We start from the raw sequence: 20,947 nt of genomic DNA on the forward strand, positions 1-20,947 counted from the left end.
AAACAATATATACTCTTTTCAAGAGCCCATGGAATAAACCATATGCTAAGCCATAAAACAAGATCAGAGCCTTACATGTAAAAGCTAAAACTGTAATATTAAGCTTCTAGAAGAAAATAAAGAATATCTATTTGAAACCTTGGGATAGGCAAAGATTTCTTAAGCAGGACACAAAAAGCAACGACCATAAAAGGACAAAATCAATAAATTGGACTTCATCAAAATATAAAACTTCTGGGCCGGCCACTTTGGGAGGCCAAGGCAGGAGGATCCCTTGAGTCCAGGAGTTCAAGATCAGCCTGGGCAACATGAGGAGGCCCCATCTCTACAAAAGTTAAAAAATCAGCTGGGCATGGTGGCGCACACCTGTGGTCTCAGGTACTTGGAAGGCTGAGGTGGGAGATTGCTTAAGCCCAGGAGCTAGAGGCTGCAATGAGCCATGACCCTGCTGAACTCTAGCCTGGGTGAGAGTGAGACCCTGACTCAAAAAGCATGTGTGTACACACACACACACACACACACCCTCCTGCTCAGCAAAAGATTCAATTAAGAGAACAGGTAAGCCAGAAACTACAAAAAAAAAATAGTCACGAAAAATATTTGTATATCTGACAAAGAACTTCTATCCAGAATATATAAAGAATTCCTATAATCCATTAACAAAAAGACAAGTTTATTTTTAAAATGAACAAAAGGCGCTTGTAATCCCAGCTACTTGGGAGGCTGAGGTGGGAAGACTGCTTAAGCCCAGGAGGTTGCGGCTGCCATAAGCCATGATTATGCCACTGCATTCCAGCGTAGGTGACAAAGTGAGACCCTGCCTCAAAAATAAATACATGATATAAGTGATGACTTGATGGGTGCTAACGAGTTGATGGGTGCAGCACACCAACATGGCATAAGTACACATATGTAACAAACCTGCACGTTATGCACATGTACCCTAGAACTTAAAGTATAATAAAAAAAAAAGAAAAAGAAAAAGAAAAAGAAAAAAAAAAACAAAACATTACAGCTTGCTAGTTTTCACCCATTTCAAAAAAATAAATAAATAAATAAATAAATAAGGGGAGACTTCAATAGACACTACACAAATGAAGACAAGTCTATGAAAAGATGCTCCTCATCTTTAGTCATCAGGCAATGTGATTAAAGCCACAATGAGCTACTACCAGACACACAAGAGAATGGTTAAAATTAAAAAGACTAACAATACCACATGCTGGGGTTTGGAAATGACTGGCAATTCTTATGAAGTTAAGCATACATCTACTCTTACTATCCAGCAATTCTACTTCTAGGTATCTCCCCAAGAGACGTAACGTATTTACTCAAGAAAAATAACAGAGTTCCAAAAAAAGATTTGCATAAGAATGGTCTCGCAGTTTTATTCCTTTTTTTTTTTTTTTGAGATGGCGTCTCACTCTGTCACCAGGCTGGAGTGCAATGGTGCGATCTCAGCTCACTGCAACCGCCGCCTCGTGGGTTCACGTGATTCTCTTGCCTCAGCCTCCTGAGTAGCTGGGACTACAGGTACACGCCACCACACCCAGATAATTTTTGTATTTTTAGTAGAGGCGGGGTTTCACCATGTTGGCCAGGATGGTCTCGATCTCTTGACCTTGTGATCCACCCACCTCGCCCTCCCACAGTGCTGGGATTATAGACGTGTGCCACCACACCCAGTCAGCAGTTTTATTTCTAATAGCCCAAAGCTGGAAACAAAGTTTGATATATTCATACAACTGAGTATCACTGGAAAATGAAAAGGAAACTAGTGGTATCTGCAGTAACATGGATGAACCTAAAAACTGTTACGCTGAGCATAAGGAGCCAGACACACAATCTATGAGTCTATCTGTATGAAATATGAGAACAAGCAATATTACTCCATGATGACAAAATTCAAATGGTGGCTGCCTAGGAGGGGGCGAGGAGAAATATGGGGATTGGCTGAGAAGGGGTACTGGGGAAATTTCCTTTTTTTCTTTCTCAACTTTTAAGTTCAGGGGTACAGGTGCAAGATGAACAGGTTTGTTACATAGGGAAATGTGTGTCATGGTGGTTTACTGCACAGACTGTCCCATCACCCAGGTATTAAGCCCAGCATCCATTTGCTATCGTTCCTGATGCTCTCGGGGAAATTTCTTTGGTGACAAGAATGTTCTATTTCTTTATAAGGGCAGTGGTTATATGCTTGTATGGATTTGTCAAAATGCATTAAATGTTTTACTTAAGAAATGTGCTTTTCAAAAAATTATGAAAACTTCCATTCAGCAGCAATAATCTGCCCACTTTATTTTTCCATTGTTGCCTACAATAATGCAATTAGTCAAACTCTATTCTACTGAATGCAGTACAGTCATATTTTTCTAGCTTTGTTCTGTCCTCTTACCTTGTTAACTTCTGGTGTGAGGATCTCTATTTTCCTTAAACGTTGAAAAGCATCATAATCAGTTTCTCCAAATAGTCTGATTGGTTCTCCTCTTTCTCTCAATCTTCTGATTACCTACAAAGTGAAACAGATACCCAGTAAATTATTTAACTTTATTTATTTATTTATTCATTTTTGAGACAGTCTCACTTTACCGCCCAGACTGGAGTGCAGTGGCGTAATCTTGGCTCACTGCAACCTCCACCTCTCTGGTTCAAGCAATTCTCCTGCCTCAGCCTCCCGAGTAGCTGGGACTACAGGCGCACGCCACCACACCCAGCTTATTTTTGTATTTTTAGTAGAAACAGGGTTTCAACATGTTGGCCAGGATGGTCTCAATCTCCTGCCCTTGTGATCCACCTGCCTCGGGCTCCCAAAGTGCTGGGATTACAGGCGTGTGCTACTGTATCCAACTATTTAACTTTTGAGAGAGGAAAAAACTAAACATCTCAAAAACAATTTGTATATTACACCTTAAAAGCCAAGCCTGGTGTTTAACAAAGCTAATTATCCAAATACATGCTTCTGTGTAAAGTATAAATTCCTTCAAATATTTTAAATCATTTCAATTAAGCTAAACAAAGATGTTTCCAAATCAAACAGAAAATCAAGTACTTTAGTTAAAAATCTATTTTGACTCAAAAGTCACTGCTATTAATTTTATTACCAAATAGCTCCTAAAAAGCAGTCTGACCTCTGACTCTACAATTACAAGTCTAAAGAAAGCCCCTCATATAAACCACCTGCCCTAATACAAACCACCTCTTCCACTGCGAGATTAAAACAAAATTCCTTTTTGTAAGAAAAGGGGCATGTTTGTAGCCCTCAATTTACATCATTATAACTGTTCTTAGTCTTCTTTTAAAAACAATGGAAAGACAATAGTAATCCCTATGCCAGCATATTCTTGGTGATCAAACACTTGTTTTGAAATGCAGATGCCAAAAGTAAGCTATTTTTTTTTTTTTTTTTATACTTTAAGTTCTAGGGTTCATGTGCATAACGTGCAGGTTTGTTACGTATGTATACTTATGCCATGTTGGTGTGCTGCACCCATCAACTCGTCAGCACCCATCAATTCATCATTTATATCATGTATAACTCCCCAATGCAATCCCTCCCCCCTCCCCCCTCCCCATGATAGGCCCCAGTGTGTGATGTTCCCCTTCCCCAGTCCAAGTGATCTCATTGTTCAGTTCCCACCTATGAGTGAGAACATGCGGTGTTTGGTTTTCTCTTCTTGTGATAGTTTGCTAAGAATGATGGTTTCCAGCTGCATCCATGTCCCTACAAAGGACGCAAACTCATCCTTTTTGATGGCTGCATAGTATTCCATGGTGTATATATGCCACATTTTCTTAATCCAAAATAAGCTGTTTATTCTTTAATTTTCCATGAACAGATACACTGTATTATCATCACACCTTAAGTAACCATAAGGTTTAAGTCGTTTAGCTCAGTGCTTCGATAGGACCAATCCGTGCAGCAGGACACACAGGAAAAACACTAAGATAGGAGGGAATGGAAGCATTTATAGAGGAAGGAAAATCAAATCTGAAGGCAGGTGATAACTACCATAATAGAGAGTCCACATTGTAATACCACCATCAAACCAAAAACTTCTCCCTCAGAAAAGAGGGAGTTACAATCTGCACATGCAGAGCTTTTAAGATGCTGAAAACCTATTTCCAAACTTGGGTGATGGTTATATGAATATTTATTTTGTAATTATTCATAACTATTCATACATGTGTAACGTATATTGCCCTAATACGTTTCATATACTTTATATACATGCTATATGTCATTTTAAAAAGGAAGAAAGAAATAGAAAATGTAATAAATATTAGTCCAAATTTTTTTTAAAAAGCAGTAATAAGAAACACCAAGAGCTTTACCTGGGAGCATAAACAGCATCACACCCAAAATCTATTGGGAGGGCTCTCACTGGATTAACAGAAGTTTGATATTAAAACAAATTTAACAGGTCATCTAGCACTATCTCCAATTAATGCAGAAATGACCTCACAAACACCCTTTGTCAGGTCCCTGTCTGACAAATGACAAGAATCACATTTCTTCGTGAAACATCCCATCCCACTGTTTGGACAGATATGTTTTGCTTCTCAAAACTGATACCTACTTTCCCTCAAACTTCTACCCATTTATCCCAGTTCCACTTTATGAAACTACACAGAATATTCCGATTTTCCAAAATCAGAGCTACTTTCATTGGATTTCTAAAGATATCTCTAGTTATTCTTCTCTCCAGCCTCAGCATTCTAAATTCCTTCACCTCATCTTCACATGATGGTTTCTAGAGTCAGTCATCATTCCCCTGAAAGTTTCCTTTTGTGCAATGTCTGTCATAAGCATGTGGTAATGTAGAACTAAAAAATAATACTGCAAACATGTCAACCTGTGAGAAGTACAGAATACTTTGATCTAGACACTATATTTCTATGACTTACATTCAGCCCTATCCACAACTACAGAGGTAGAACAGATGAAAGATGACCCTAAGTCAGTCAAAGACAAAAAGAACCTAAACAGAAAAAAGAAAGGGAATGTGAACAAAACACTGCTTAAGATTGGGTGCTATAACTTAGGCCACGTTGTGAGGAGTGCATAATATTTTTCTGGTTATCAGTTTAAATAGTTAACTCTCATCTATCTGGAATTATATAACAGTGGTTCTGTCTAAAGGCAAGGTAATAAACTACCTGACTTCAAAGTTTCTTTTGGTGCGAGAATTCTATTATTCTAATTTTTTAAATAAAGAAGCTGAAATATACCAGCACCACCACCACCTCCCCCTCAAAATGACACAGAGACTAAAGGGACATCACTGAAAGAACTTAAGCCTCTGAGTCCTCTTTTGCTATTTCAATACATGCTCCCTGAGCAAAGGCAGGAACTTCTTCCCCACATCATGTCTAGTACTTAACTGATGTACCACTATTAATCAGTAACAATGGTTTAATAATGATGGATCTCACAAAAAGAACAACTTCTTAAAACTACTTCGTCTTTTAACTCAAGCTTTTCAATGTTTACAGATAAAGTAAATTCTACACCAGGTGCGGTGGCCCTCGCCAGTAATCCCAGCACTTTGGGAGGTCGAGGTGAGCAGATCACCTGAGTCAGGAGTTCAAGACCAGTCCGGCCAACATGGCAAAACCTTGTCTCTACTAAAAATACAAAAATTAGCCATGCCTGGTGGCGCATACCGGTAGTCCCAGCTACTCGGGGGGCTCAGGCTTGAGAATCTCTTGAACCCAGGAGGTGGAGGTTGCAATGAGCCTAGATCATGCCAGTGCACTCCAGCCTGGGAGACACAGCGAAACTTTGTCTCAAAAAATCAAAAAGTAACAGAATTCCAAAAGATGTAAGTGACGTGAAATTTCAAGTATGTTTCTGACTAAGAAGTTAATACATACTCACTTGAGATACAAAATTAAAATATAAAGAAAATTATATTTTTTATATATAAAGAATGAGTTCATAAAGGTAGTGGAAAAAAACACTAACATATCTTTTTTTAACTCTTAGGAATAGAGGAAACCTTTCTAAGCATGATGCCCAAGACAAAAAAATAAATAAATAAATAATGAAAAAGGCTGATGTCACAGCATACAAATGTAAAACTTCTGCACGGCAAAAAACAAATGATACACTGATAAATACATATATATACTATGTACATGTGATACATACACACTTATGAACACAGGTTAACACCCTTAACATATAAACATGTTGAACTCCAAAGCAATAAAGACAAATTTCACAATATAGAAACAGCAATTCCACAAACAGGGACATTAACGAACACTGAAAACGTGACATGTTCAATTCTAATCATCACTAACAGAAAGTTTCACGTTAACACAAGGTACCTATTTCACCCATCAGTTTGCAAAAATTTAAAGTAATAATACTGCTTTCAGATTGGCAAAGGCTGAAACATTTCAAAATAAACAGTTGACAGAAATGCTAGGAAGTCTGATATACTTACAGTTGGAAAGTAAATTGGCACAGCTTCTTTGTAGGACAATTCCACACACCATCGAAAATTACATAGACACACTCTCTGACGAGAAATTCTTTCCCTAGGAAATTATCCTATTGATAAACTCATACAAATATCAAGACATATGTATAAGGAAGTTCACCTCAGCACTGTATGTAAAGGCAAACAACTGGAAGTAATTTATCAGTAAAGGGCTAATTGTAACAAATTGCAGAACTACTACTAAAAACAACACCTAAATTTGTTGAGTAACTCACGTTTAAGTACTGTTCTCTTCATGTATTATCTTATTTTATCATGAAAGTCTCCTGAGGTAGACCCAATTGTTACCCTCATTCAGACATAAGGAAATCCAGAAACAGACCAGGTAACCTGCCAAAACCACGTTTACTGTGAAAAATGTTCATACACACACACACCCCAACATAAAATGGCCTTCAAAATGTATTTTTAAGTGAAAAGACTAAGGTACAAATGCATGTAATCTCATTAGTGTGAAAGGAAAAAAAGGTATACACATACACACTGATGCTTGTACAAGTGAAGAACTGCGTAGGAGAAGGACTGATGGGGGCAGAGGGGGACTGGGGGAAAACGGAAGATAGGAAAAGGGAAGAAATTTTTGTTTTAAAACCTTCTGTATTCATTTGATTTGTTTATATCACATGAATATCTTTAAATTGCATTTTTTAAAGTAAAATAATAGTTGATACTGATCAAGGTATAGACAAACACTATAAACACCACAGCTAGGAGTATAAAGTGGCACAACATGGCTAAAACCTACAGAGCTATCTGGTAATATGCATCAAGTCTTAAAAATATACATAGTCTTAAAATACATATATATATACACACATAGTCTTTGACCTAAAAATCATGCTTCTAGAAATGTTTCCAAAGGAAATAATCACACATTATAATGTATGCAATGATGTCTACATAAGCATGTTCATCTTAGTATTATTTATAAGCATTCTAAATGATCATCAATAAATGATTTTTTAAATATTATGGTGTGGCCAGGTGCGTGGGGCTCACACCTGTAATCCCAACACTTTGGGAGACGGAGGCAGGTGGATCACTTGAGGTCAGGAGTTTGAGACCAGCCTGGCCAACATGATGAAACCCCATCTCTACTAAAAACACACAAAAAAAATTAGGTTGGTGTGGTGGCGCATGCCTGTAATCCCAGTTACTCAGGAGGCTGAGGCAGGAGAATCGCTTGAACCCAGGAGGCAGAGATTGCAGTGAACCAAGATTGCACCACTGCACTCCAGCCTGGGTGACACAGTGAGAGTCTGCCTCAAAAATAAATAAACAAACAAACATTATGGAGCAAACAAGCAATGGGAAATTATACTCTCATTCAAAATTATGTCGATCTCCATATTTTAATCTGGAAAGATGTATTATTAAATAAGGGAAAGGGAAGTATGTTACAAAATACCATAATAATTAAAATAATTTAAGTACAAATATTTAGCATAAGTACATTTAATTACACTTATTTTTGAATATATTCATATTTATTTTTTAAAGTTTAGAAGGATAGGTTCTAAAAAAATAATAGAAGAAGCAGTGAGTAATTTAGAACTTCATGAAGAAAACTGACTGCACAGCATTTTTAGGTAAGTCATTTTACACAGGAAAGAATGACATTTAACTTATCGGAAAAGCTGGAGATAAATGTAAACACCGTGGAGATCTTATTCTCATCAAACAATCACAAATAAACTTACCTCTTGCCTAGAAAGCGTCATAGGTAATTTTTCCTCTGCCAGTTCAAGTTCTAACACTGGATTCGATGAAGTTAATGGTTTCTGGTCCTCCTCTTTTGGCTGTATCTATATTAATAGCCAAAAGAAATGAAATTCAGCTTTAAAAATACAGTTGATATTTATCATTCTATTACCTTAGCTATTCATGGAAATTAAATATGTTTTCAACACTGAAGATTTTCTAATATTCCTCTGAGCAAAGAGCTCATAATAAATGTGCATGCTTGTAAAAGAGAGTCAAACGTATTCACGTCAGGGGCATCACAAGTCCAGAGCACGCACAGAGGAATCAGCATCCTTGCTATAAAAGAGTGACACGACTCACGCCTGTAATCCCAGCACTTTGGGAGGCCGAGGCGAGTGGATCACGAGGTCAGGAGATCGAGACCATCCTGCCTAACACGGTGAAACCCCATCTCTGCTAAAAATACAAAAAAACTAGCCGGACGAGGTGGCGGCGCCTGTAGTCCCAGCTACTCGGGAGGCTGAGACAGGAGAATGGCGTGCACCCAAGGAGGCCGAGCTTGCAGTGAGTAGAGATCGCGCCACTGCACTCCAGCCTGGGCAATGAGCAGGACTCCATCTCAAAAAAAAAAAAAAAAAGAGTGACACGACTGTCATGATTTCCAAAATCCACATTTAACAGGGCTGAAATGTGCACTCTCTTTCTCCCCAGATTCTTTTTTTTTTTTTTTTTTTTTTTTTGAGGCAGAGTCTCGCTCTGTCACCCGGACTGGAGTGCAGTGGCCGGCTCTCAGCTCACTGCAAGCTCCGCCTCCCGGGTTTACGCCATTCTCCTGCCTCAGCCTCCCGAGGAGCTGGGACTACAGGCGCCCGCCACCTCGCCCGGCTAGTTTTTGTATTTTTTTTTAGTAGAGACGGGGTTTCACCGTGTTAGCCAGGATGGTCTAGATCTCCTGACCTCGTGATCCGCCCGTCTCGGCCTCCCAAAGTGCTGGGATTACAGGCTTGAGCCACCGCGCCCGGCCTTTCTCCCCAGATTCTAAAGACTGTACTTCTTCCTGAAAAACAATCAACTTGCTCTTCTTCTTTAAATTGACTTGCAGTGTTATTTGATTCTTGCTCAGCTTCAAAATAAAGACAAAAGAAAAGAATTTTTTTCCAACAGCAACCTGTGAAGCTTCAAGCTCTAGCTTTTCCTACCCTGCTTTTCAAAACGTATTATTCCAAATGTATGAAAATCACTGTTGGACATACAGAAAAATTCCTAATGCTACACAGAGTTGGTCCACAAACTGAGCTACCAACCTTGCAGAAATATAAGGAAAAAAGCACCTCTCTATTAATGCCACCCAGGGAAAGAGTGGGCATTTTTGTTCATATGAACCTGTAGGAAAAACAATCTCTTCACATATTTTCTCATATCTGTTGCTCAAGTCTCAGTTTAGGAAAACTGAATTCAGCAATTTACAAGCCCCTTTGTGGAGCCTGTAAAAAGATACTGAAACGTGGTTTCCCATCTGACCATAAGATAAATCCAAAATGCTGAAAGTGGGAGTAAGATCAAAAGAACATAAAAGAAGATCAACATTAAGGAGGAAACTCATATTAAGAAAGGCTATATGGTGAAAATTACATAATTCATGATTCTATAGCTTACAGTTCAAGCTTATGTTTACCATAACTAATTGATATTGAGGTAAAATTAAGGTAACAAACTAAGCCTTTCTATTTTCACAGGTTAAATCAGCATGAAGCCTTAAAAAATGCTAACTCGTTTCTACAAAAGAATAAAAGTAATGAATACTATATCATTACTACCAAGACGGAAATCTTTAAAAATCTTTAGAAAGAAACACCTGTGCTTTACTTTTCAAGCATGAAAACGTATTTCTCTAAAAATCTCAGGATGAAAAACACATTTAATTATACAATGGCAGTTAATAGCTCTGGGGAAAAGATCTAAGTCATTTAGTCAGCTGGACTCAAAGTTATAAACAATCATCTCTACAGTAATTATTTTGCTTCAGGGCTTTCCTCTATATAAACAAATAAACAAAAAAGCACACTAAACAAAAGCAAAAACCGCCACTATATTGTTACTTTCCTACCTTATAAAATAGCTGAAAAGGTTCAAATGTAGGAATCTGGGAATGCCACAAGCCAGCAGAGTAAACCTACGTAAGTGATTCTTATTCCAGACCAAGTGTGTGTAAGACAACACTGGGCCAGGCACGAATGAGAGTTTCTTTCTGAATATCTATCTACTCAATGGTTATTAACTTATTTTCATTTCCTAACTAAGCCAATAAATATCTTTACGGAAAAAAATCAAAATACAAGTATAAACTTTCCCATATTTTAAAAACATGTCAGAAATAGAATTACATTTTAAAATATTTTTTAAGTCACTTCTTGGTATCTTTTGAAAACTACGTTTTTCTTTAATACTTGTCTTCTCACAGCACTACAAAATCAAACCAAATGCATATACATACCATGTGCATTCCTCATGCTTCCTTCTAAAAATGCTATGCAGGATAAATCCATTTCCAGAACTTTCCCCATTACATGCACAAAAGTATTATCTTATACTGATATTTCACAAGCAAAAGGTTAATTACAAGTTTATGATTTGGCAAAAGTATTTCAATAGAACCTCTGAGCTTTGAGTTAAAAATTAAGCTAGATATAATCTTCTTTTAAAATAACTTAAACATAATTTCTCCACCTTATACCCTTTAACCCCTCCCAATAAAACCACAATACATTATCAACTAATTTCTTCTAAAATATACAAGCAAAGCCTTCCAGACAACTCATTTGTTTCTAAGAAATATTTCAAGATGACATTTTCTATCCAATAGACTAAACAGTGTTTGAAATATGATACCTTATTACAGCAAAGGCATATAAATATATATGGCTTTATACTTTAGGCAGAGGTTCTTAAGACCCGAAAGTAAGTATTAACAATGCAAACATAAAATCGATGGCTTAAAATATTCCGGAGAAGGCAGGGAAATTACCACCACTAACATTACTGTGGCTAGATGAATAAATGTTTTGAACTCTTTCCAAATAGACTGTTTTATTGGGAGAGGTAGGGGAGAGGAGTGGTGGTGGAGTTGAAAATAAGGCAGTCTCAGATTCAGGACTTAATTTAAAAAAAAAAAAAAAAATTCAAGCTTTGATCTCAAGCCACTTCATGCCATCCACAAAAAGCCAAACCATTCCAAGCCAAAAGTCATGCATGTATTTTCCTGAATTCAAGATTTTTTTAAAATGCAAAAACAAAAACTCATACCTCTCCAGATGGCTTCTCATTTATAGGCTAACGTATAACATTGATAAATTGAACAGAGATCAATGATTGTCATTTAACAACAGCTGTATAAATTTAAACTCAGAAATATACAATTTAACATAAAAGCAGACATTCATACCTTGTACCCACATCTTTCAAAATATGCTTCCTCTTCTTTTTTGGCGAGCTCACTACGCTTGAAATACTTTTTATTTTCCTATTCAAGAAAAAAAATTATGTCAATAATAAATCCTTGGGCAAAAGTTCATGTCCCATAGTCAACAAGTACCTTTAGAAACCTTTTGAAACCACTCTTCAGTTTTTCAAGAATTTGATAATATGAATATTTTTTGGTTCCAGAGATGAATACATTGATTCCCCAAACACATCACCAACCCTCCACTATGACTAAGGGCACCGATGTGTGATAAGTTCAAGTATTTTTCTTGCAGTATCAATCAGTAGGTAGGTTCATCCGCAAAGAGGAGACCAAGAATATTTTCCAAATGTTTTGATTTCTTAATGTTTGAGTTGAATAATTTCTTCAAATGGATTCATTATGAACCACATAAAATGGTATATCTCAATTATTTTTTCCTAATAGAAACAAAATTATGACATATATAGCCTACATTCGAAATCCCACATAACAAGGGAATTCCAGGAGTATAAGTTCTTTCTTGTTTCCTGGAATCTTATTATATCAGTCAGTTCCTAAAATAATCTAGATATAGGGTGGTCTTGGTGAACCTTTTTATTTAAAAACATGATTTAAGGCTATTTGGGGGTTTTGTGCCTTTTTCTGGTTTTTTGCTTGTTTTGGAGACAGGGTATCTCTCTGTCACGCGGGCTGGAGCACAGTGGCACAATCAAGGCCACAACTTCGACTCCCTGGGCTCAAATGATCCTCTCACAAGGTATTTGTTTTGATATGATTTGATGTAAAGAGACAAGCTCTAAGTCTTGTCTGTGGCTAAAATGATGTCAGTCCTTTCCACATTATACATAAAATTATCCTTATTGTTACATCTACAGTCCATAATTTGGAGGCTTGTTGCTATCTCAGCTCTGCCTCTTGGATATTATTCCACTGATGGCTTTGTTCAAATAAAGATACTGCCCCCTACTGTATTAACAGTAATGACATAATAGTACCTCTGTACTACCTCCATACAAGTATTTAGCACCTCATAGTTCCAAAGCTCATTCACTCAGGCAGTGATCATCAATGGATGCTAAAACCTTATGAAAAAAGCTGCTGGTGACAATGGAAAGATCAGCCTGCCACCATTTGAACCCAACGATCAAGCTTGACATCAGTAAGAGATTATGTACCACCTATGTTATACTATAGGAATTACCCAGCCATCGTCTAGGAAGTATTCTTGTTAAATGTAGGGAACAGAGGAATTAACTAAGTGTCAGTATGCCAGGAAGCAATCAGACAAGTCAAAGACGTTTTACAAAACTAGCCCCAGTTTCTCCAGCAAGTCAATGGCATGGAAAAAATTGGCGAAGTTGAGAAAATGACAATGTTCTTCATTAAAAGAAACTAAGATTCATAATAAGCAAATTCAAGGATCAAATTTCATGTTGACCTGACTTGAAAAACCAACTGTAAGAGCAAATGTATGTATGTATTTTAATTCAACTGGAAAATATATGAATGTGAGGAGAGTATTTGATAAAATTAACAAACTAATTTTAATTTTCTTGGGTGTGATCATATTTTGGTTTTAAAAGAACACGTCATTTTCTAGAGCTGCATGTTTCAGGGAAAGGATATGCAGAGGCTCATCATAAAAATTTATCTATTTTTGCGTTATGTTTAAAACTTTCAGGATAAAGTTTTTCTAAAAGTTCATTCGTTAACTCAATAAACATTTCCAGACTTATCCACCACACAACAAGCACAGCTTTACAGAAATAAAGATGAAGATATTATCTGGGGTAAGGAACCGATGGTATCATCTGAACATCAAAACTACCCTGAGTACGGTGGGGGCAAATAGTATTAACCCCTTTTTAGAGGTGAGAAAGCTGAGAATTAGGTTAGGTGACATTCCCAGAACTCAGCAAGAATGATGAGTGGCAGCTAGAACTCTGGTCCTTAAACCCTTTGTTCTGATCTAGCCTTCCAAGCTACAGTTCTTCACTCCCAAAATATTATTTCGGCATCTAAAATTGTTTTTGACTAGGTAGTATATAATTGTCATATTTCGAATAAGTTGGCAAACACACATTGGTATCCTTTCAGAAAAGGCTGATATGTAGAAAGAAAGGAAAAAATCTCCAGGCCAGAGGCCATGGTCCAATCTTTTTGACTATGTTATCTTTGATGACCATGTCTCAATTCCATTGAACACACCTAACAAAATCTCAAGCCTAGAACATCTCAAAATGTGGTCCACAGAGTCTCTTTCAGAGGTTTTGCAAGGTCAAATTTATTTTCATGATATACTAAGACATTATGTGCCCGTTTTTCATTGCGCTCACATTTTCTCAGAATTGAACAAAACAAGCTTAAAGTTAAAAGAAAACAATGATGGTATTTACCACCAATGATAAAATTCCAGCTGTCAACTGAGAACTGGAAAAGTAGAAAACTTGTACCCAGCACCATGAGCTTAATAGCTTCCCAATACTTGAAGCCTTTTCCCATGAAATCAGTGGTGATATTAATAAACGTGATTTTTAAATATTATCTAATGAAAATGTCAACATTAAGAAGATCTGCATAACTCACTGAACCATGACATTACAAAATCAAGATGTTACAGAATCACATGTAGGTAAAAAGATCCAACCAAAGAGCAAAATAGATCAACAGGCTTTAATGGATGAAAAATTCAATGAAATGATTTCAGAATCCACATTGTAACTGATCTTTAAGAAACCACTTGTGTAGTTTTGGTGTAGTATCAAGAAGAATATCCACAAACCTGAAAAGGCTATTAAAATACTCCTTTTTCCAACTACTTATCTGTGGATGAATTTTCTTATGTACTTGAACAAAAACAACATACAGCAACAGACTGGAGGGAGAAATAGAATCCAACTGTCTAATATGCCAGAGATTTCTAAAACAATGTCACTTTTCTCACTAAAGTGTTTGTTTTTGCAAATATCGTCTTGTCATAAAAATATTTGTTAGCATACTATGGGTTTATTATTGCATTTCTACATGGAATATACATTTTTTAATTTCCCGGCTTTAATTTCTAATATAGTAATTATCAATAAATGTGTCCTATGTAAACAGAAGCTCTCTGGGGCTATCAATAATTGAGAATGAGACCTGAGACCAGTAAGTTTAAGTCCACTTGGCATTCTCCACGCTTACAGCATGCTCAAAACAACGCTGGCAAAAACCACTTGGGCCTCAACATTGCCTATTGGTCCTGGAGTATTCATCCATTTCATTTTCTTTCCTATTGTCTACACTGACCATTCCACTGTCTCCATTCTCATGAACTTCCCATCCTTTCATTCTCCCCTCATTTTCAGCAGATGACTAAACCATCTCACTTTACGGAAGCGACCAGTCAGGAACTCCTCCAAATTCCTCCCAACTACAGTCCTGACCTGGATCTGCTTTGGTCCTTTCATTTCACAGAGGAACAGAAAACCCTCCTCTGTCTAGGGCAAATCCCTTCCTAATTACTTCAGACCTCAGTTCCTCAGGGACTTCTCACCATCAATGCTGTTTTCTCCTTCACATATTCATCCTTCCCCTCTCTACTGGCTTTTGACAATTATCATTTAAGTATGCTCAAGACTCTGCCCTGGGTATCATTTACAGCAGAACCACATTAAACTGTTTAATCCGCGTCCACTTCCTTACCTCCATTTCTCTTTGCAGCCCCACAGCATATGGACATCCATTCTGTTTCACTGAAAAAACCTCCCTGGGATCATAAATAATGTCTAAGGTACAAATCCAAAGGGACTTCTCTGACTGATCTCATTCAGTCTTCAATTTAACTGCTCATTCCTTCCTTCTTCAGTAACTTTCTTCTCTTAGCTTACAGATTCTTCTTATGTCTTCCTCACTTACTGGTTTGCTTAGATTTTCTATTTCTTGTATTTTTTTGTACTTTTTAGCCATTTACTTCACTTAGATTTTCCAATGTATTAGAACTAGTATAGAGTTCTCCTTACTAATTTTACTTTCCAATGTCTCCCATATTGGTTCCTGCCATTCCTTCTGTTGGTCCTCCATTTCAGAATATTTTGTATAATGTGGGTTAGGGGTTATTGCTTACTCTTTCCATATGGATATCCAGTTGTTCAGCATCATTTACTGAAAATATCTTTCCTTCCATTTGGTTTTGGAGTCTTTGTCAAAACTCAAAACAATTGTGTAAGGGTGGCTCCATTCTGGGTGCTCTGTTATATTCTAGTGATGTAATTGTTGGTCTTTATGCCAGCACTATGCTGTTTTGATTACTGTAGCATTATTATTGCAGCACACTGTAGTATCTTTCATATAGGAAAGATGCAGTAAATACTGGAAGGAAAAAAAAGCTAAAATTCTACACATAACTCATCCTAATAACTACAACTAGTAAAACTACTCATTACTCCCCACTGAGTTTCTAGAGCAGCCTGGTTTTCCACATGAGGTTTTTGCATTACATGAAGACTCACCAACTCTAGGCTCCAAAACACTGGTGTTCTAGCAACGCAGATACTACATTTACCTCAGGGCGGTTATACCAGGCAGGGCATCTTAGGACAGGTGGTAAGAGGATATCTTAGTCACTTCTCTGCAGTTGGACAAAGAGGCACTCACAAGCTAAGTACTGATTGTTTCAACTATCAAGGATTAACCACAAAAAGCTGGGACACCACTTGAAATGACCAAAGATGAGGTGGCTCTTCTTTCTGGAAGAACAATACCACATAGACAACTGTTTTCCAGCTACAGATGCGGTAATGATGACAATCTACTGATCCCCGACCAGTGTTTTCTAAAAAATTAAAACAAAGGGACTTGTTCTTTCCCATCTTGCAAGATGGTGGGTGAACAAGTTGAGAAGCCAGATTCTAAAGAGAAGAAACCCGAAGCCAAGAAGGCTGAGGCTGGTGGTAAGGTGAAAAAGGGTCACCTCAAAGCTAAGAAGCCCAGGAAGGGGAAACCTCATTGCAGCGCAACCCTGTCCTTGTCAGAGGAATCGGCAGGTATTCCCCATCTGCTGTGTATTCCGGAAAGGCCGGGTGTAAGAAGAAGTACTCAGCCGCTAAGTCTAAGGTTGAAAAGAAAAAGGAGAAGGTTCTTGCAACTGTTACAGAACTAGTTGGTGGTGACAAGAACGGTAGTACCCAGGTGGTTAAACTTCATAAAATGCCTAGATATTTTCCTACTGAAAATGTGTCTCAAAAGCTGTTGAGCCACGGCAAAAAAAAAAAAAAAAAAAAAAAACCCTCAGCTGACACGTGAGAAAACTGCGAGCCAGCATTACCACCAGGACCATTCTGATCATCCTCACTGGATTCCACAGAGGCAAGAGGGTGATTTTCCTGAAGCAGCTGGCTAGTGGCTTGTTACTAGTGACTGGACCTCTGGTCCTCAATCGAGTTCCTCTACCAAGAAAACACCAGAAATTTGTCATTGCCACCTCAACCAAAATTGTTATCAGCAATGTAAAAATTCCAAAACATCCCACTGATGCTTATTCAAGCAGCAGCAGCAGCTGCAGAAGCCCAGACACAAGGAAGCTGAGATCTTCAGTACAGAAAAAGAGAAATATGAGATTGATCAGAAAGCTGTGGACTCACAAATTTTACCAAAAATCAAAGCTATTCCTCAGCTCCAGGGCCACCTGTGATCTGTGTTTGCCCTGACTCATGGAATTTATCCCCACAAATTGGTGTTCTACATTTCTTAAGAAGAACCTAATTAAATAACTGATAACAAAAAAGGAGGACTGAATAAAACATGATAAAATCATTTGCAATTGTGGTAAGAATTATTTCATAAAACTTTTTTCACATCAGATCAATATATAGAAATGTATTACTATGAACACGGCAGTGAAAAAGTCTGAAAGTTACTGACAGACACTATGATGCAGAAAGATAAAAGATATAAAGCAACTATTCTGCATGAAATGATAAAGCTGCAGATTTCAAGACTGTCTTCCCACGGACACAATAGAAAAGATGCCTGGTTGTGTGTGTTACATCTTACATCATGCAAGAGTACTCACCCTCAAGTTGGTCTAAGACTTGAGATCTATCGTGGCAGGCCAAAGGAGTATGAGAACATCATGTAACCCTCTAAGTCTCAATTTCATCATCCATGAAAACAGCATTGCCTTGTGCACTAACAGTTGTGAAGCTCAAATCAGATAGCATACAGCACTTTGAAAAATATAAATTACATGTTAATCTAATAATTTTCCACTGCTTTCTTACATTAGCCCTATCAAAACTAGTTCTGTGTTTGTAAGGTGAATAAGTGTCCATTCTATCTGTACAGGTTAACAAAGCAGGCTGTGAAGTAGGAACAGGCCAGCGTTCAAATCCAGGCCCTGTCTCTTGCCAGCTGCGTAATCTTAGAGTCATGGAACTTCTCTTAGCTTCCAGTTTCCTCATCTGTAAATGTGAATAACAGTAACTTGTTGTACAAGTTAAGTTGGAAGACATTTGTTGCATGATGCCTAACATTACTGTTAACAGAAACTACGAATGTCAGTTTTTGTTTCGTTTTGTTTTGTTTTTGAGACAGAGTCTCCCTCTGTTGTCCAGGCTGCAGTGCAGTGGCACAATATCGGCTCACTGCAAGCTCCGCCTCCCAGGTTCACGCCATTCTCCTGCCTCAGCCTTTTTTTTTTTTTTTTTTTTTTTTTGTATTTTTGGCAGAGACGGGGTTTCACTGTGTTAACCAGGATGGTCTCGATCTCGTGATCCACCCACCTCAGCCTTCCAAAGTGCTGGGATTACAGGCGTGAGCCACCGCTCCTGGTCGAATGTCGGTATTTTAATTCCCATTTCATGTATGCCCTTTGTTGGTCTGAACTGCTCTGTGATTGGAAAAATCAGTCTTATCTTCTGGCTGGAATTATGTGATAATTCAATCAACTACCAAATTAAAAAATGAAAGACACCCAGGAAAAGCTTATATAAATTATAAATGACCCTAAAGAATATAAAGATTTAGGCCGGGCGCGGTGGCTCAAGCCTGTAATCCCAGCACTTTGGGAGGCCGAGATGGGCGGATCACGAGGTCAGGAGATCGAGACCATCCTGGTGAACACGGTGAAACCCCGTCTCTACTAAAAAAATACAAAAAAAAACTAGCCGGGCGAGGTGGCGGGCACCTGTAATCCCAGCTACTCGGGAGGCTGAGGCAGGAGAATGGCGTAAACCCGGGAGGCGGAGCTTGCAGTGAGCTGAGATCCGGCCACTGCACTCCAGCCTGGGTGGCAGAGCAAGACTCCATCTCAAAAAAAAAAAAGAATATAAAGAATTTTTTTTAAATGATTATTTTTACAAATTGGTCCACTTCAATGACGAAGAACATGATTATGCAAATATTCATGTTGTGAACCCTGAGGGTGGGCTGAATATTTTGTGATTCACTTTTCCCTTTAAAGCACTTAGATTTCAACACCCTGGCCCTTCCTATCAGCTGTGCATTCCAATACCTACATTTAAAATACTCCCAACCACTCAGCAAAAAGGTTCCTGCAGTAGACATAAAAATATTAATTTACAAATATGAACAAGCTTTTCCCCATACCTACCAAACAGTATTCTATTACCTCCACCTTTCTGTTTTTAAAGTTTCAATGATGATGAAATTTGCCATCTACCAAGCTAAGAACTCTAACTTACTTACACTACATCATATACATCAATCGTACACAACATCCAAATATCTAAGTCAGATGTTCTGTGATGCACAGATTTCTATGGGTCCTGAAGACCCTCAGAGAGGACTCATGAAGTCAAAACTGTTTTCTATACTAAGGCATTATCTGCCTGCTCGATCTGATGACATCTGCACTGTAGGTGAAAAGCAATGGTAAATTTGCTAAAGTCTTAGCAAGAATCAAGGCAGTGGCTTTAAACTGCCACTGTTACACCATAAAGTAAGGGAGATCATCTTCAGAAAGTTCCTAAATCATGTAATTCTTTCTCTCCCTTTTTAGTACCTTTCCAAGAGTCTTAGCATTCCCATCAGTGAAGAGCAGGCCTACAGACTTTTGTGTTGAAGAAGAGGGAAGAAGAAGGAATAGAACTAAAAAATTGGGATTTACTATTAAAAAGGAACTTCTATTACTTACTTATTTTTTTTTTTTTTTTTTTTTTTTTTTTTTTTTAGAGACAGGGACTGGCTCTCTCACCCAGGCTGGAGTGCACTGGCACGATGATAGCTTACTGCAGCCTGAACCCCTGGGCTCAAGCGATCCTCCCGACTTGGTCTCCCAAGCAGCTGGGACTAGACGCGCACACCACCACACCTGGCTAGAAGGAATTTTTTTTTTTTTTTTTTGTAGACGGTGTCTCACTCTGTCGCCCAGGGAGGAGTGCTGTGATGCGATGTCGGCTCACTGCAACCTTCGCCTCCCAGGTTCAAGTGATTCTCCTGTCTCAGTCTCCTGAGTAGCTGGGATTACAGGCGCGCACCACCACGCCCAGCTAATTTTTGCATTTTTAGTAGAGACGGGGTTTCACCATGTTTGCTAGGCTGGTCTCGAACTCCTGACCTCAGGTGGTCTGCCCACCTTGGCTTCCCAAAGTGCTGGGATTTCAGCGTTCCATGTTTCAATTGGGCACAAACCCTACGTAAGGCGACAGAAGGGAACTCTCAGGAGAACTGAGGCACGTCTGAAGAATGCCGAAGGATGGGAGTGGGGATAGGGGGCAATTAGGTAAACTGGAAGAGCACAAGGTCAGTCGGGGGGAAACAGCCAAAGCCTCGGGTTTTCCTGCAGTTCCCACATTTGCATCCCTAAAGGCTCCCGAGCAGTTACCAGAAGGAAGGCTGCGAGTGTACTTTGTCCTGGTCCTTGGCGTTTTGAACAAAAAACTGGACAAAACGCACAAAGAAAGTCACAAAACACAAGAATGAAGCAGCAAAAGCAGGGACTTTTTAACGCGAGATAGCACTCCACAGGGCGCGAGTGGGCCCGAGCAAGCGGCTCGAGGCCCCGGTTACAAAGTTTTCTGGGTTTTAGGTACGCTTTCTGAGGTCCCTACCAGCTACCCCTTATCCGGATGAAGGGTTTGAGCCTGTGGCTAAAGACAGGTGAATTGGCTTCCTATGCTGATGAAGGGATGGCCCGTGTTTGGCCCGCGGCCAGTGCAGGGCACGTTCCGTTCCCATCCGAGAGGCGGTGGGAAAGGAAGGATGCGGGGAGAGCAGCAGCTTGGAGCTTCTGCTACTCGGTGATGGGAAGATGCGGATTTTCCTCTTGGTT

The 20,947-nt window shown here is 38.6% G+C and overlaps 1 protein-coding gene across 3 annotated transcripts in view; it reads right to left on the minus strand.

The window, feature by feature from the left end:
- PRPF18 (pre-mRNA processing factor 18) overlaps positions 1-20,947 on the minus strand; it is a 46,374-nt gene that overhangs the window by 24,767 nt on the left and 660 nt on the right. For 2 of the 3 annotated variants that reach the window (XM_033209309.1, XM_033209307.1), the window contains exons 2-5: positions 11,656-11,733; positions 11,517-11,543; positions 8,210-8,314; positions 2,396-2,509 (exon numbers count right to left, since the gene is read on the minus strand). In XM_033209309.1, the coding sequence (XP_033065200.1) occupies positions 2,396-2,509; positions 8,210-8,314; positions 11,517-11,543; positions 11,656-11,733 (324 nt within the window). The remainder of the gene's footprint in view (positions 1-2,395; positions 2,510-8,209; positions 8,315-11,516; positions 11,544-11,655; positions 11,734-20,947) is intronic. The other variant, XM_033209308.1, reaches the window with a different exon arrangement.

The sequence above is a fragment of the Trachypithecus francoisi genome, unplaced genomic scaffold (genome assembly GCF_009764315.1).
Source record: "Trachypithecus francoisi isolate TF-2019V2 unplaced genomic scaffold, Tfra_2.0 Lachesis_group9, whole genome shotgun sequence".
Taxonomy (NCBI): domain Eukaryota; kingdom Metazoa; phylum Chordata; class Mammalia; order Primates; family Cercopithecidae; genus Trachypithecus; species Trachypithecus francoisi.